Source organism: Catharus ustulatus, chromosome 6 (assembly GCF_009819885.2).
Source record: "Catharus ustulatus isolate bCatUst1 chromosome 6, bCatUst1.pri.v2, whole genome shotgun sequence".
Classification (NCBI taxonomy): domain Eukaryota; kingdom Metazoa; phylum Chordata; class Aves; order Passeriformes; family Turdidae; genus Catharus; species Catharus ustulatus.
Window position 1 is genome coordinate 17,347,747 of NC_046226.1, and position 15,042 is coordinate 17,362,788.

Sequence of the window (15,042 nt, forward strand, 5' to 3'; positions counted from 1 at the left end):
GCATTTTTAAAAATCTTTTTCTTATGAAAATCTAATAAAATTCTTTATAGGGCAATATCTCAGGGACAGCTTCCATTAACTTCCAGTCTTCCATTTTCATGCTTTACCAGCTGTCACTAAGGTTGTAATCCATAATTTACATGTATCCTACATGCTTATTTGGCCAATTTTTAGAACTACCTCATTCTTAATGTCTAAATGACTGACCTATATAATAAATTGTTATTATATCAGCCTACCAGAAAAAACATTATTTCTTTAAGTATTATTCATTTGAAAATAGGAACTATAGTGGTTTTCCTTCCTGTTCCTTGACATTTCATGTCTCCATTTGACTGTCTCTATAAGGTACTGTTGCCTTTTCCTCACTGACCAGGACCTCTGTTGATATCACCTCTGGTCAGAACTTCTGTGGCTTACAGCCAGTTCTGTGCGATGACTTTTGTTGCCTTTGTTGGGAAAGATGAAACAGGAAAACCTTATAAATATGATTGCCTGGCAAAAGATTTTGAGAATATGGAAACTATAAGCAAGGTTGAAATGAAAACCATCTTTGAAATACCAAACCTTAGTTACTAAATAACTAGAAAACAATAGAATGGCCGGCTGAAAGTAATCCCTTCTTGAATAAACAATTCCTTCTGTTTGCAAGCAGGTCCAAAGGTCAGAGAAGACCCTGCTAGCTTGGCAGAAGGGGTCCAAAGAGTAATTTTTAGGGTTTAAAGTGTAACACAGTATGGTAATGTAATGATTCTTATAGGCTGTATGTAAATGCTATAGGATTTGTATCTTGTATTAGATTGGTTAGTGGAAATTAGAATATTCAACACAATAGATTTATTGTATTACAGCAGGAACCTAGCTCTCTATTAGCCCTCTTAAGCTCTTAGAACTCTTAGCTCTTACCTCTTTCTCTTACCCCCCACTCTCTCACTGCCCTGCTCTGAGCTGTGGCTGGCAGCTCCAGGCAGGGCCCTTTCACCCACCCCCTTTGCAATAAACCACAAGTTCCAAGACCTGGCTTTAGAGATCTCTCCATCTGTCCTGACCGTCCTGCCCACCGTCACCTCCTACAGCTTCCTGCAGCCTTTTGCTCTTTCTCACTTCCTGGTTTATCTACACACCTATGACTTGTCTCGGTTCTTATCAGGGCCTTCTGTTTCACATTTACACAGTTTCAGAACTATATAGCTGTTTCTCTTTCAAATCTGTTTGTGCTTTCCTCGGGACAGAGGGACTTGTCAGTAAGTGAAGGTTTGAGAGGCAATTGAAGCAGCAGCTTCCTAATTTTATACCCTATTATTGTTAGAGACAACTATGTTCAAAGCACTTTGACTTCATCTTCTGTCTGTTCTCATTTAATCTTCTGCCACGTAGTGGCAATGTAAATAACATTGCTGCAACTGCTATGTGTCTCAGAGTAATAGTAGTCCAGAAGTATTTCAGAGCTCCCTGTTGTTATGAGAGAACTCCCTATTATATTAATCCCTGTAATGAGAAAACAAGGGTTCATTCAGTAAAACATTTTAAAATACTCTTGTGAGCATTCAAAAGGTATTTATGAGTTTTTCAAATGTGGTTCATGGCTTTTCCAGAGTAGTTTATGCTGTAACTTTGATAAAACATGTTTTCTGATTGTTCATTACAGTACTCATCTTTGCATTAATGTTTGTACATATATTAATCATACAGGTCATAATAGTGGTTCTAAATGGTGTTGTATAATACAGACTCTGTGGTGATACAGTATACTGCGTTGCAGTGTACTGGTACAAGTCGGGGAATTTCAGAGGTATATTTGGCAGTAGGAATCACCATCAGATGCAGCAACAAATGCTGAAGAATCCAAGGTGAAACAGTAAAATGTATCTCTAGAAAGTCTTTTGAGTCTCGTTTTTAGTGCTGTCAATTTCCTACAGAAGTCAAAAATGTGATTGAGATTTCTTGTCTGCTCTGCAATTGATACTGACAGCCAGACAGGCACATCTGGTCAATAATATAAATTTGGATTGATTCTATCATATAACTGCGTTATTTTTGCAAGGATTCATCAGCTTTTGAAAACTCTCTGTGGTGATCTTGAAGTGGTTGACAATGTGAACATGCATCTATATAAAATACAAAACACAACTGCTTAGTGCATTGCTGAATCCATGTTCCTATTTTGCAACTTCTATAAACAATATAATCTCATGGTATTTCCTAGTAGAATGGAAAGCGGTCCTCTTGTGTTCCTCTACAGCTTGCTAATTTTTAGATGCACTGAAACATTTCATTATTCACCTGTGATACTTTATTGGGTTTTGTAAGCACTTTGGATATCTTTATGCTTTGTTTTTCACTTATCTCTGCAGTCTAGTAAGGTAAATGCTACAAGAGTTCTTCTGGTATTCTCTCTGTTTCTGTCAGAATCCTTTACGCCAGCTTTATGCAAATTGATCCTGTGATGGCTTTGCAGAGTAATAAATCTCTATACTTGGAAATACTAAAGTATAGTGCTTTTGATTTATATAATTCCTTATTTCTTTCATTTCTCGTGCATTGTTCCTATCTGCATACCTCTATATGCTGTAATTGCATTGCTGCACTGAGTGCTGTTCTTGCTCTCTTCACAGCTGTATGTTCTTTTTGTTTTGCATTTCTTTAAAAAGAATCTACACTTTCACAAGTTTAATACTGCATCTTTGTAAAATGCCAGAGGTTGCAAGGAACTCAGAGGCTACACCATGAATCATGCAGAGAAGTGGCTACTTTTCAGCACTCTTCTGTTGTAATCAATTAGTAAATATGTTGTCTGTCAGTTTTTGACGTTTGAAAACCTGGGGCATTCCTGGAGTTTGTGTTCAATATTTGAAGTGTACCGCAAACATACCTTTGCATCTGCAATTAATATTAGCCTTCCTGCACTAAAAAGCTAGAGAGCTAGCCAATCAGATCATGATTTTGCCCCGAGCATCTTAGGCCAATAAGTAGAAAGAAATTCCTCAGAGCCAAAGAATTCTGTCCCATCGTTATCTAAAGGAATGGAAGGAATGAGCTAACCCCCATGGCGGTTAGCAGCAAGGTATAGATTTTCTTTGAATGGAGTTGATTGTTCCTCCTGTATTCATTATATTGGCAGCATAAATGTGCAGTTTGCTCTGAGATCTGACTAGGTTTTGGGAAAACTATTGGCAAAAATCTAAGAAACATGTGAAAGTGAAATAGATAAGTAGTAATGTTTTTTCAGAGATAATAAAAAGAAAGTGATTTGCTGAATATTTATAGCACTGTATTTCAAATTTTTTATAGGGTTAAATTGATAGACTGTAGTCACTCTACTTATGAAGAAATCAGCTCTATGAATACAATCTTATTTTAAATGCTGGCTAATCTTTGAAGCCTCCTGCAATCTGAGCATGCTTTAATCTAGGGACGGAAAGATCTCTAGACAAAAGATTACTGAAGAGGTTAAGATACTGAAAAGATTATGAACTGCACTCAGTATCAATACTGAGATGGGTTGGAATAAGGTGCCAACACTAATAAACCTGAATAGGTGATCCCAATCAAGTGCTACTGTGTTTGAATTCATTGAAAGTTAAGGGTTTTCTCCTTTCATTAGAGAACTTGTCCCAGTAGTAGAAAGGTGAAGTTCAGTTCTTCTCTAGCTTGACAGGATTTTAACCCACAAATGATGCAGCTCAGAGTCCTAACCATCAAACTACATGGGAAGCTGAGTGAGATGATCCCTTTCTCTTCCTGAAATGGAAGCAAGAATGTGCTGCCCTGAACGCGAGACTAGGCAGGAAGGAGACACAATATATCCGAAATTGCTAAAGTACTTAGCCATGAGTGGGGCTTCAGGTCTCAGTTGCTTGGGTTTCCCTTGAATTTTATTTCTATTAATCCATTGATTTCCCACTCTGAATATGTAAGCAGTCCTAGAGGTGTGCATTACAATCTGAGGGTGTGTTCAGGGTGATGCAAGATAGTGGTGGTTGCTTTGCGTTGCTTCATATTAGGCTTGTATTTCTTGTATGATATATATAGTACATGTGCAATTACTTGAACAGCCTTATTTACAATATTCCCTGTTTTTTCAGTCTTCTTGTTATGAGGAATTTATATCTTAGTGGTGTATTGAATGATGTGAAATCTTGAAACAACACTTCTGTCTGTTTTTAATTCATAATCAGTCAAAAGTAGATTCTCAGTCAAGGGAGACAGAGTCAGGTTTCTTAGCAAAGTACTTAGGATATTGTTTTCTTATAATCTTAACTGTTTGAGGTTTCCTTATTATTTCAAATGCTGGGCACTTAATGACAAATATAATGCCTACAATTAGTGTAATTAGGCAAAATAAACAGTAAATTACTAATTTTGTGCTGAAAATTGAAACTGCAATGGATAGCAGCTGACAAGCTTTTAAAGTAGTAGAAGTAGGGAACAGCAGATGGGTTATTTGAGGAGTGTAAGCATGTTATTTTAATGTTAAGTACACTCAAAAAGGAAAGGCATATGGTAACAGGTTTGAAGACAACTGAAGACTTAGTTCACAGATTAAACATTTACATTTCTTGAAGTGTGATGGAAGGTTTTTTTTCTTCCAAGAATATTTCACAGAAGCATCAGGCCAATATGTCATTCCTCTAAAAACTATTAAATCTTTTCCTTCCTGACCCTCAAGGCCCCTTTTGAGCTACATTAGATTTCCCAGAATCACAGGGACCTTTAACATTCCTCTCAGTTCAGTGAGTAACAAACTTGTTTCCTTCTTGGAGATATCCAGGTGGATATAAAAAAAAGAACTGATTTGTACAGGCACTGTAGGATTATACATGTACACTGGTGTTCTGTGGGACAGGAAGACATTTATGAACTGAAGGAAACAGACTACCCCATTCTGCTTTCCCAAGGTCAGTTGTAGTTGCACTGCAGTGTGTGATGCATGTGAAACTTGAGCTTTTGTGGAGTTTTTACCTTGATAAATAGAGCACTAGGAATTATTTGAGGAAGGGATGGTAATATAATATTGGACAAGTAGTAGTGATGTGCTGTGCTTGCCAAAATCATGTTTTTCAGGTTTGTGTATGCATTCTTGTCAATATTTGACAACATGAATTTTCAAATCCATTCAATTTTGATCCTCTTTATATTGGGAGTTAAATGAACTAGTTCTCAGGAATGATTTTTCTGTAAAGTATCATTTGTTTGTGTTTTTTCTTTTTATTCTCTCAGCATTTCTACCTCATTCCCCCATCCTTCCTTCCCCTTTGGTTGTTGTTATATGCTTTTGCTGAATGGTCCATTAAAAAAGCATTGTTGATAGGTAGATATTACTTTATATAACAAATTGGTCATTGGCCTCAGGGTCTTACCTCTGAATTATGTTTGCTAGGCTGTAGATTCTTTGAAACTTGATTGAAAGAGTCCCAGTTTGGGTCATGAACTGGCTGCTGCAGGGAATACAAGGCAGGCAAACAAAAAGTTTTCAAGTATAACTAATTTGTTCTGGCTTTAGTCAGAAACTATCTTCATTATAGTTTAAAGATCTACATTTTCTTAAGGACATTGAGTTCATAATATGGAACACAGTATACATGCACTGCACCAAAAATCACAGGTCTGACTGCTTTGGAAACAAATATATGGGGAATAATAGGGTGCAATGAAGACTATCCAATGGATACCAAATATACTTATTCATGGTTTTCACAAAACTGTGTTATTTTGGAGCTTGAGGACTGGTTTTGTTGCTTCTTTTGCTTTTTTGAGAGTCATGCTTCAAATAGCAATCTCAACAGACTATTTTTACTTCATCCATGTTTCTGTGTTTGTTTGGGCTTCCCAGTACTTGAGATCTGTGTCGCCGATTTTGGAGCTTTGGTGATTGATTGAGAAACAGTTTAGGACATTTATTTTTTTTGTTAAGTTAATGCTTTCCTGGAGTTCTTATAAAAACTAGATTTGTTTACTTAACCTCCTGTTGCCAGTTTTGGGTATTTAGTGATTTCAAGGTGCTTACAAATGATGACTTTTCATGTTTTATAATTAACTCTTTATATTAATGTCTTTCCTGATAATAGAGCTCTCCTAGAATACCTTGAAAATGGAGTTGACTGTGCAGCAGTTCACTTTGCAATTGTATGATTGCATCTAAGATAACTGAATGTGTAAATACACCCTTTATAAAACTATATGTCTTTCATAGTCTGTCCAGTTTCATGTTGTTATTCTCCCTGTAGGTTAAATTCTTGTAATTGTGTAATTTTGTCTTTTGGTGATGAGGCAGGTATTTGGGAGTTGGGTAATGTGAAGCTAGCTGTAAGCTTTCTACAGCAAGTGTTAAAGGGAAAGCTGTCAAAACTGGATGCTTGAATTAATAATTTGAAGTGAGGACAATCAAATCTTAAACCCTCTGATTGTCTATATATTAGAAGTTCCTAAATTTACTTTAGTTTTTGTATTCATATAGGTTTAGCTAAAGTATACCGTCCAGAGAACTTCAGTCTTGGTAAGAACACATCAAAACCTGGAGAAACCATTGTAGCATGTGGTAGCTTGTTTCAGTGTTGGAGTTAAGACTGCATTTTTGTTTTTAATCTTAATTGGTCCCTTATTGGTTTATTTCCAGCCATTGTCTTTTATATCATAATTTGCCTAGCCCTCTGCAATCCTGATGGCTTTATTCTCTTGATGGTAGCTTCTGTAGTAAGACCACCTCTCAATGTCCTTTCTGATAAGAATATTATGGTACTTGCTGGCAGTAAGGGTGTGTTCTCCAGCCTTTCAGTTATTCCTTGCACTGTAGCCAGTTTTCATCACATATAAGCCAGAACTGCACAAAGTATTTCAATAACACTTATTGCATTGTTAAACAGAGAAGCACCTGCATCACATCTCTTGGAAAGGGTTGTGTTGATTATTTTGAGCATAATTGTTTCACTAGGGACTTTGATTCAGCTACCTGGCATTCTTATTTGCCTCTTGGTTAGTTATTTTTATGATGTGTTTCCACATGTAGATTGCAAAGGCTGTATTTGTTCCAATACCTATGTATTTCATTTTTAAAAAGAAATTTGGCCTGACAGCCATTAAGCCGTGCTCCTGAACAGTTTCTAGATGAAGTTTCCTACTGTGTTTTTTAAGGATCTTTTCACTAGGGGAGTATATTGCATGTAAATTAGAGTCCTGTTGGATTCAATTGAAATTCTGAAGTGAAGAATTTTAAGGCAATCAGCCCTACCTTCTTCTAAAAGATGCTACCAACTTGCAGACAGTAAACTATTGTCAAAATCTGGATTGTGAATGAGGTAAACACTGGAACTTCAGGATTTTCTTCTAATTTTAGCCTTTTTCTTCTAAACTATTTATTTATGAGTAAGTACAAGATTTTTAGAAGGGCACTTGCTCACAGCACATACTGGCATAGAGAAAACTGACCGTGCCAAGGTTTGGCTTTCTGCCTACTTCCTAATTTCTTATGTTTTCTGTCAAATGTCAGAAGTCTTCCTATGTATGTAGTTGTTGAGTGCAAGGAGCAACTTGCTAACACTTTATCTGGAAAGGTCAGTACATTTAGATTCTTGCAAATAATCAATTTTGAATAATGTTTGTTCCACCTTAATTTTGTGCATTCTGTGTACTGCTTTCCCACTTCTATTATTCTGTAGGGTCTTATAGTTAACCTGATTTAATTTGCACAAGCAGTTGGCACTATCACCATTTGTTACAGTGAATGCAAGCCCTACATCACCACATTTATTTTTTCCCTTAAATTCAGATCATCTGAAATGAAGTGTACATTGTCTGTCTAAAAAGAGTTTATTTTCAGACTTCAATATCTTTAGCATTACATTCTGCATCATCCTTTCTTGTGATTTTTTTTTTTAGTGCAGAATTATTGTCAAAGGCATTTCTAGTTAGTCTAAGATTTTACAAGTCTTATATTTAGACTTGGTGAGGGGTTTTTTTTGAGGGGTGGGGGTGTTGTTTGTATGATAGTTTTTGTGGGGGTTGGTTTTTTGAAGGTTTTTTTGTTTTCTTAATATAGTTCATTGGTTTTTTATTTTTAAAATATGGTTTATGGTTTTAAAACCAGAACAATTTCTTTTAAATTATTCTAGTTTTCGAGGATTTGAAGTGGTGGGATTTATCCAATAACCACTTAAATGTGAAAAATTAAATATTGTATAACTCTACACAGAACTAGTATTTGTCACTTTTCTTTTATGCTCTCATAAGTAACAGACTATATATCAGAATAGATTATATATAAAGTTTATTATTCCAGTTAAACTATTGTAGAAATTGATGTGGTTTTCTGGGCGATCAAGCTGTTGTCTGATTCTTTGTGTGGCTTGTTTGTTGCCTGTACCCATATTTATGGCACTCCCAGTATATTAATGATTTCCTAACATTTTTAATAATTGATTGTCATGTAAAAAATACTGTTAGCTGAATTTACTCTTAGCAAACTCTTAAATTATTTTAAAAGGTTCTCTTAAAACTTAGTAAGTTTACTTCAAGTAGTTTAAACATAAACCAAAATAGTAGCATTTTTAATCCTTCATTTTAAGCAAGCAAATTTGATGCATCTTTTTAAATTTTATATTCATAGAGTGGTTGTTAGCTTTCTCTTTTGGTGCTTTACACTATAATTTTCAATGCAGATACTTTAAAGTGCTATTTATAACTCTTCCTTATTTTCTTCAAGCCCTGAACAATGTAGAATGTTTGTATAAGAGAATAATGAAGTTTGCTTCGAACACTGACTGAAAATAGAGCATTTTGATCAGTTTTGATCAGGATATGGGGATATGGACCTTTCAGAAGAAGTCTAGTGGAACTGTAAGTTTCCTGTAGGATGTTGCTTAGTCTGAGGGACTTAAGGGAGATTCTTGGGTACTACTGCATTGAGTGACAATGCTGTAGCTGGCAGGTCTGGGGGAAGCATCATGGTGTGTCATGTAGCTAGATTTGAAGAAAGGATCACAGAATGTAAGACAGATCTCATCTATGCAGTAGTTTATGAAATACAGATATCCAGCCATGGCTGATCCAAGCCATTGTGCTCTTACAGTGTACAGCAACTTGTGGAAATTGCTGACTTGATCCCAAAAGCAGAACAGCTGGTTTTAAAGTGATGCTTGATGTGAGCAATACCTGTTTACTGAAAGAACTAAGAGTTCTCAGTATTAGTAGTGTTGCTTGTCACATAACAGAGCTCAGTCTTCCATACATCAAATTTTTGCTTCATTCAATAGGTTAGAAATACCTTCAATATCTTAAGCCAGTATTGGACAAATTACCTTCTCTTATCTCCTGAAATTATAAGAGAGTTGCTATGGAAGAAAATTGGTGGTTGAAGCATCTTCAAAAAGTGAAACAGGCTGCATGAGAATTAGAACAATTGTATTTTGGAGATTCCTAAATTTTTTGCTACAAATTACACTGGCTGGTAGAGAAAGCTTCAGATCATGGATTAATAGATGAGTTTGAACTGATTAGGAAATTAAGCAGTAGCAAGAACTGTGGACAGCACAAGGCCCCATTATTATAGTTGTCCTATCTGTAATATTTTTCATGAATTTATCAGTTGTATTTTAAGAAGTTAGGTTATTTGCTCCACCTCTTCTGTGGTCTATCCAAAACAAACTGTGAGGAAGCAGTCTTTTCTATGGCCTAAGTATAAATTAGGAGACCTAATTCCCACCCTTAGTGTTTTAATAGTCTAGATGTACAGTAATTTCGCGATTATAAGCCGCACTGAGTATAAGCTGCACTTCCAGGTGCCAGCAACTTTTCATTCTTTGTCCATATATAAGCCACACCTGATTATAAACCGCACGTTACAATACAGAGTGCGATAAAAGGTATCTATTCTATCACCATCTGTTGAGACACCTGTCCTCCAAACTAAAACAGCAATTTTTTGTTCTTTGTCCATATATAAGCCGCACCTGATTATAAGCCGCACTTTGGGTTTGGACCAAAATTTTAGTCAAAATGGTGCGGCTTATAGTCGTGAAATGACTGTACTTGTTTTTGTGTAAACAATTTCCTCTAGATAAATTGAGATAAATTGTTCTTTTTCCTTCCTGCTGCTTGTCTCATCTGTATTTATAGAAAGAATTTGTACCTCTGTGGCTTTTTTTTTCTGTTTGACTAAATGAAGAAAATTTTGTGCTCAGTAGTTTCCAATCAATGGATCACCTTTACAGCCTTTCTCTGCAGAAGCTCCCATTTGAAATTTTTCAAATTTGTGGGGTTTTTTAGCTGTTAAAATGAGAATTACATATAACATTCCAGGTGTGGTCTCACTGGGATATTGTACAATGCCACTGGATCTTTCTCCTTCTGTTCCAATGAGTAGTCCCTGAATTGCATCTGGCTTCTTCACAGTTGTCTTACCTGGGTGACCCCAGCTGTTAGGCATCTCTGGTTTGGATTAATGTTTACACAGGTTGTTTGGTACAATCTCTTTATTAAAGTTTAACAAAGACACTTTTATTCATTAATGGTGTTATCTAATGCTCCTTCCCTCCTGACAAAAACACTGGCAGTATAGATGCTGTCCCCCAGTCATTCCAGAGGTGATATTTTCTTTCAAGTTTTTACTTTAGAAAGGACAATTCTATGGTATTCTACAGATTCCATAATTCTGAGAAATGGATCATTTTTGACTGCCTTAACTTTAGTCATTCTTAAAGTGTTCCTATTCTCCATTTGTCATAGTCTCCATATCTCAGACAACGTAGGTGTAGATTATGGTGAATGTTGGGGGTTCATTCCTGAATATTCTTCATTTTCATCCCTGTTTACTAAACACATTTTCTCTTTTTTCCTACTTTGATACAAAAAACCTTAAAAGACTATAATTTTAGTGTATAATAATCTGTTGAGGGGTAGTTTAGCTTTGTTTTTGACTAATGTACACAAGATGCAGCTTTTTGTATTATTCTTTTGTCCCCTGCCTGTCCCCTGCCTTTCTTGATAGGATCTCTGCACATTTTTGATGTCTTACTTGCACAGTCTTATCAATGATTAGCTTGTGGAGTTTTACCCATTCAACTTGAGACACAGATCCTTAAATGTTTGAGCATCCTTGTGTTAAACACCAGGCTTCTGCTGCATCTTGGATGTCTTTGCTAACCTTCACTATCAAGTTATTTGTCACTGACATTCAAAGACCTAACTGTAAACCTGTTCGGAATTTTTCATTCTTTATTTAAATAAAAATCCAGTAATATATGGATTAGGTTATGAACAGCTGTTTTATAATATCCTTATTAGTTAGTGAGAACAGTCTTCAAGTAATGGAGTAATTTGCTGCTTCAGTAGCTGTTTCATAAATTTATCAGCTATTAGCTTCAAGAATAACCAAGTCTTTCTACTTAAGAGTTTCACTTGTTCTTCATTTTGTGCCTGGATAATTAATCTCCTAAAATGATACAATTCACTTTATTTTTAGCGATGTTAATGATCTGCATCCATTGAAAACACTGATGCTGGAACAAATGCCCTGTTAGTCTGTCTTTGAAGGAACCTGTTTTACCTTCTGCCCTTCCCCGAAGGATTTGACCCAAACAGATTTCTGTTTTTATCTGTTGTATTTATTCCACATCTCTGACATACATTATTCTACTCTTAATTTCTTTTTTGAATGTTGTTTTTTCCTCAGTACTTCTATTCTTAATAGAGTGCTATTCTACCATGTCAAGGTTACTCTGGCACCATGAGCCAGTAATTTAAACTTCTGACTGTCAGACAGACACAAACAGATAATTAATGATGTTTATAAAATATACACCTTCATTTTCATCATCCTATCACTTCGTAGTTTTTATCTATTCTGCATAATTTTAGTAGTGTATGAAAACTTCTTGCAAGATTTAAAATTCTCTGTATCTGTAATGCAGGCTGTATTCCAGAAGAGCTGTTTTCACAGATGCTTGAAGTTGACCTTTCAGAAAATCTTTTTTCAGATAACCTACCTCTTGGTTTCTAAAACCTTCCTGCTAATACTTGTCTTTGAGCTGCCTATACATCCACCCATGTTTCAAGGGAACTTGATAAAATTAAGTTAATATAGGGGGAGACCTATTTGTCACATGGTGCTCCTCCCTTCTGTTGCCTCCTTCCTCTTCCCTTCCTTCTCCCCTTTGCCAAGTATGCGTAGTTGGCAGGTTTTCATTTTATTATTAACATCATGTTTCACTTTTCTGAGGTGTCTTAGTTCTTTTAAGATTTATAGTCCATATATTTCTTGGATCCAGGGAAACTGCTCTATGTGGCTTTATAAATGCAACCTATTCTACTCATAAGATTATTTTTGCTTTAGTGTGGATAATCCCACACCCATGTACTTTATTTATTAGATACAACTTAGTAGCCTTTCTTTATTACAATTGTGAATATTTTTCCATCATATACTTTGTTTGCTGTTTGTATTTTGGAAAATATGTGATCACCCAGTCCTGTTGACTGCCATAGTGCGCAAGAAACAGGAACGATGTTGCAACACATACATACTAAGTGCATACAAAGTGATGTGTTGCTTTCATTCTTACAATTATGTTTGTCTTCTGCTGTCTTGACATTGAATCCTACACTAGTAGCCCAGGTTCCAACATTGTTGTTGTGCAGACTCCTGTTAGGTTGTACATGTGTTTTTAAAGAATTTCTTAATAACCAAATCCCCTCCCTTTCTTTCCCCTGCTCCATTTTTCCTTTAAAATTTTCCTTGCTGAATCTTAGCATTTTGCTGACCCTGTGCCTTTCCTCTGCTACAAAATAACCCCTAAAACTCTTAAATGCTTGAATACTGGTAATGGAAATTCAGTCTGTCTGTAAATTGTACATAATAAGGTATATATTATGATTATTGACTCTAGAATGACTTGCAAATTCAGTGCTTCTGAATTGATTATGTTCCGTAACTTTTGTAAAATACTTTATGATCACAAATTTTAAGAAATTGAACTTCTAAAGGCTCTTCAAACTGTCAGATGTACTATCTTACATACAGAGAATCAGGAAAGGGATTGTATGAGATAGATTCCTGTGATTTTGGTTTCAGGTTTTGATGTGTGTTGCTGTTTGGATGAGATATGTGTGCATGTGTTAAGGGTACACTTGATGAAGGAAGGAGGATGTTATTTGTCATATTTCGTTCTCTCTTCAGTAAAATTATGGACAGACCTGGACATCTTTTTCTTTCAGTGATAAAGTCACTGTTACACAAGTGTATAGAGAGGACACCTCTGCCAAATGAAATACAATTTTAAATAATCCATATAATTCCCTGTATTCTCATATCCAATTTACTGAAAGGAAGAAAGCTAAACTAATGTAACTGCTCTACATTACAGGGTGATTACTCTGCTTTACATTCTTGTAAGATATCAAGTGAGGCTTCGTATGACCTTATGTACCTGGCAGGTGCTCGTTTTCTTAAACTAAAACAGTGAACTGCCTTTTGTTTCTTCCTTAGTCCCACAATACACGTTGTACACTTAAGGTTGTGTGATTTGTTTTTAGATTTGCATGCTGAGTAGTTTCTGCCGATGTTCAGTGCAATGTTGAAAATGTAATTACTGTCACTCAATATAATTTCTTATTCTTGAGAAAACTCTCTGCACTTTTCAGTTACTATTAGCAGCCTCCAAGTTTGTCTTTGGGATAAGAAACTTCTGAGCTTTCACACATACCCCCCCTCTACACTCTTCTCAGTCTTCCCACGCAAACCATATGAGCAATCATATAAATTTTTCACTTAGTATGTTGAAGGTTGCAGTGGAATAAAATGCCAAAGTACACCTGGGTTTTAAAACAGAAAGTAGGCTAACAGTTTAAATGCATGCTCTCCTCCTGCTTTGTGCTCTTTAATCTGTGATTTTACTAAAGAAATGACTTTTAAATTCGTATTTTTCTAGTGTATTATCTGTTCCTAGGTACTGTGACTCCTATAAATGTGCCTACCAACGGACTAGCTCCTTTATTGTCACATTGTGTTTGTATTCTTTAAATTTCTGTGGAATTCTGTGGTATGCTAATTTCAATAAGCCACATTGTCTTACAACTTTTTTTTAATTAAAAAAATTCTGTTAACTATTGCTTCTGTGCAGTTATAAAAGGCATCTTGTAAAAAGCACTGTTACTTTGATGACATTATATATTTATTGCAATTACTTAATTAAACTTAATGTATTTGAAGTTATGTTTTCTCCAGTTCGGTGTGATGCTGCCTTTAAAAAATGTTTTTCTTGAATTGGAATTTCTTTTAACTTCTCTTTCCTTTTCACTAGATTACTGTTTACAAAAGTGAAATTGGAGTCCTTGTGCAGAGGCCCAGATGAAGCACTCCTTACCTGTAAACACATGCTCCAGATTTGGAAATCCTGCTACAATCTAACTAACCCAAGGTAAGATGCTGTAGAGTGCTGGGTTGCTCACTGCCTTGCTCAATAGGTTTTCAGGGCAAGGTCAGCAGTCTTGCACTTATTTGTTTTGGTATTTCATATGAACAAACTAATCCTCTGGAAATCTGGAGACTGGCTTTCAGACACCAGTTGATGGTCATGTGGAACTACCCAGGATTCTATGAAGTAAGGAATGCCGAAGCTACTAAATTCTGCAATGATAAAGACTGGTGACACAGATTGGGTAACTCATAAATGAGTTACCCAGTTCTCAGTGTACTGATATGGTCTTGTTTTGTTTCCTGATCAGGGTTTTAGTGTTTTATGTTGGCTAGTGGAGAGATTGCTGTAGTAGAAATTTAGTTCAAGGGCTTTCACTAAATAATATGAAAGAGGACAAGACATTTATTAGAACCATAGAAGCATCAGGGATCACATGGATAGAAATTATGTGATTGCATAGTCAGCATGGCTGTTTTTTTAAAAAGAGGTCTTGCTTATAAACCTATTTAGGTTCTTCAAAAGCATTAACAAATATATAAATTTAAGTTGTTATAGTCTTGTTTGGGTTTCCAAGATGCTTTTGTGAAGGTCCTTTGCCATATATATTTACATAAGCTGTGAAACAAATGAGAAG

The 15,042-nt window shown here is 35.7% G+C and overlaps 1 protein-coding gene across 2 annotated transcripts in view; it reads left to right on the forward strand.

The window, feature by feature from the left end:
- Window positions 1–15,042, forward strand: part of TTC7B (tetratricopeptide repeat domain 7B) — a 126,812-nt gene that overhangs the window by 65,963 nt on the left and 45,807 nt on the right. For both annotated transcript variants that reach the window (XM_033062715.1, XM_033062714.2), the window contains one exon: window positions 14,292–14,408. In XM_033062715.1, coding sequence (XP_032918606.1) covers window positions 14,292–14,408 — 117 coding nt within the window. The remainder of the gene's footprint in view (window positions 1–14,291; window positions 14,409–15,042) is intronic.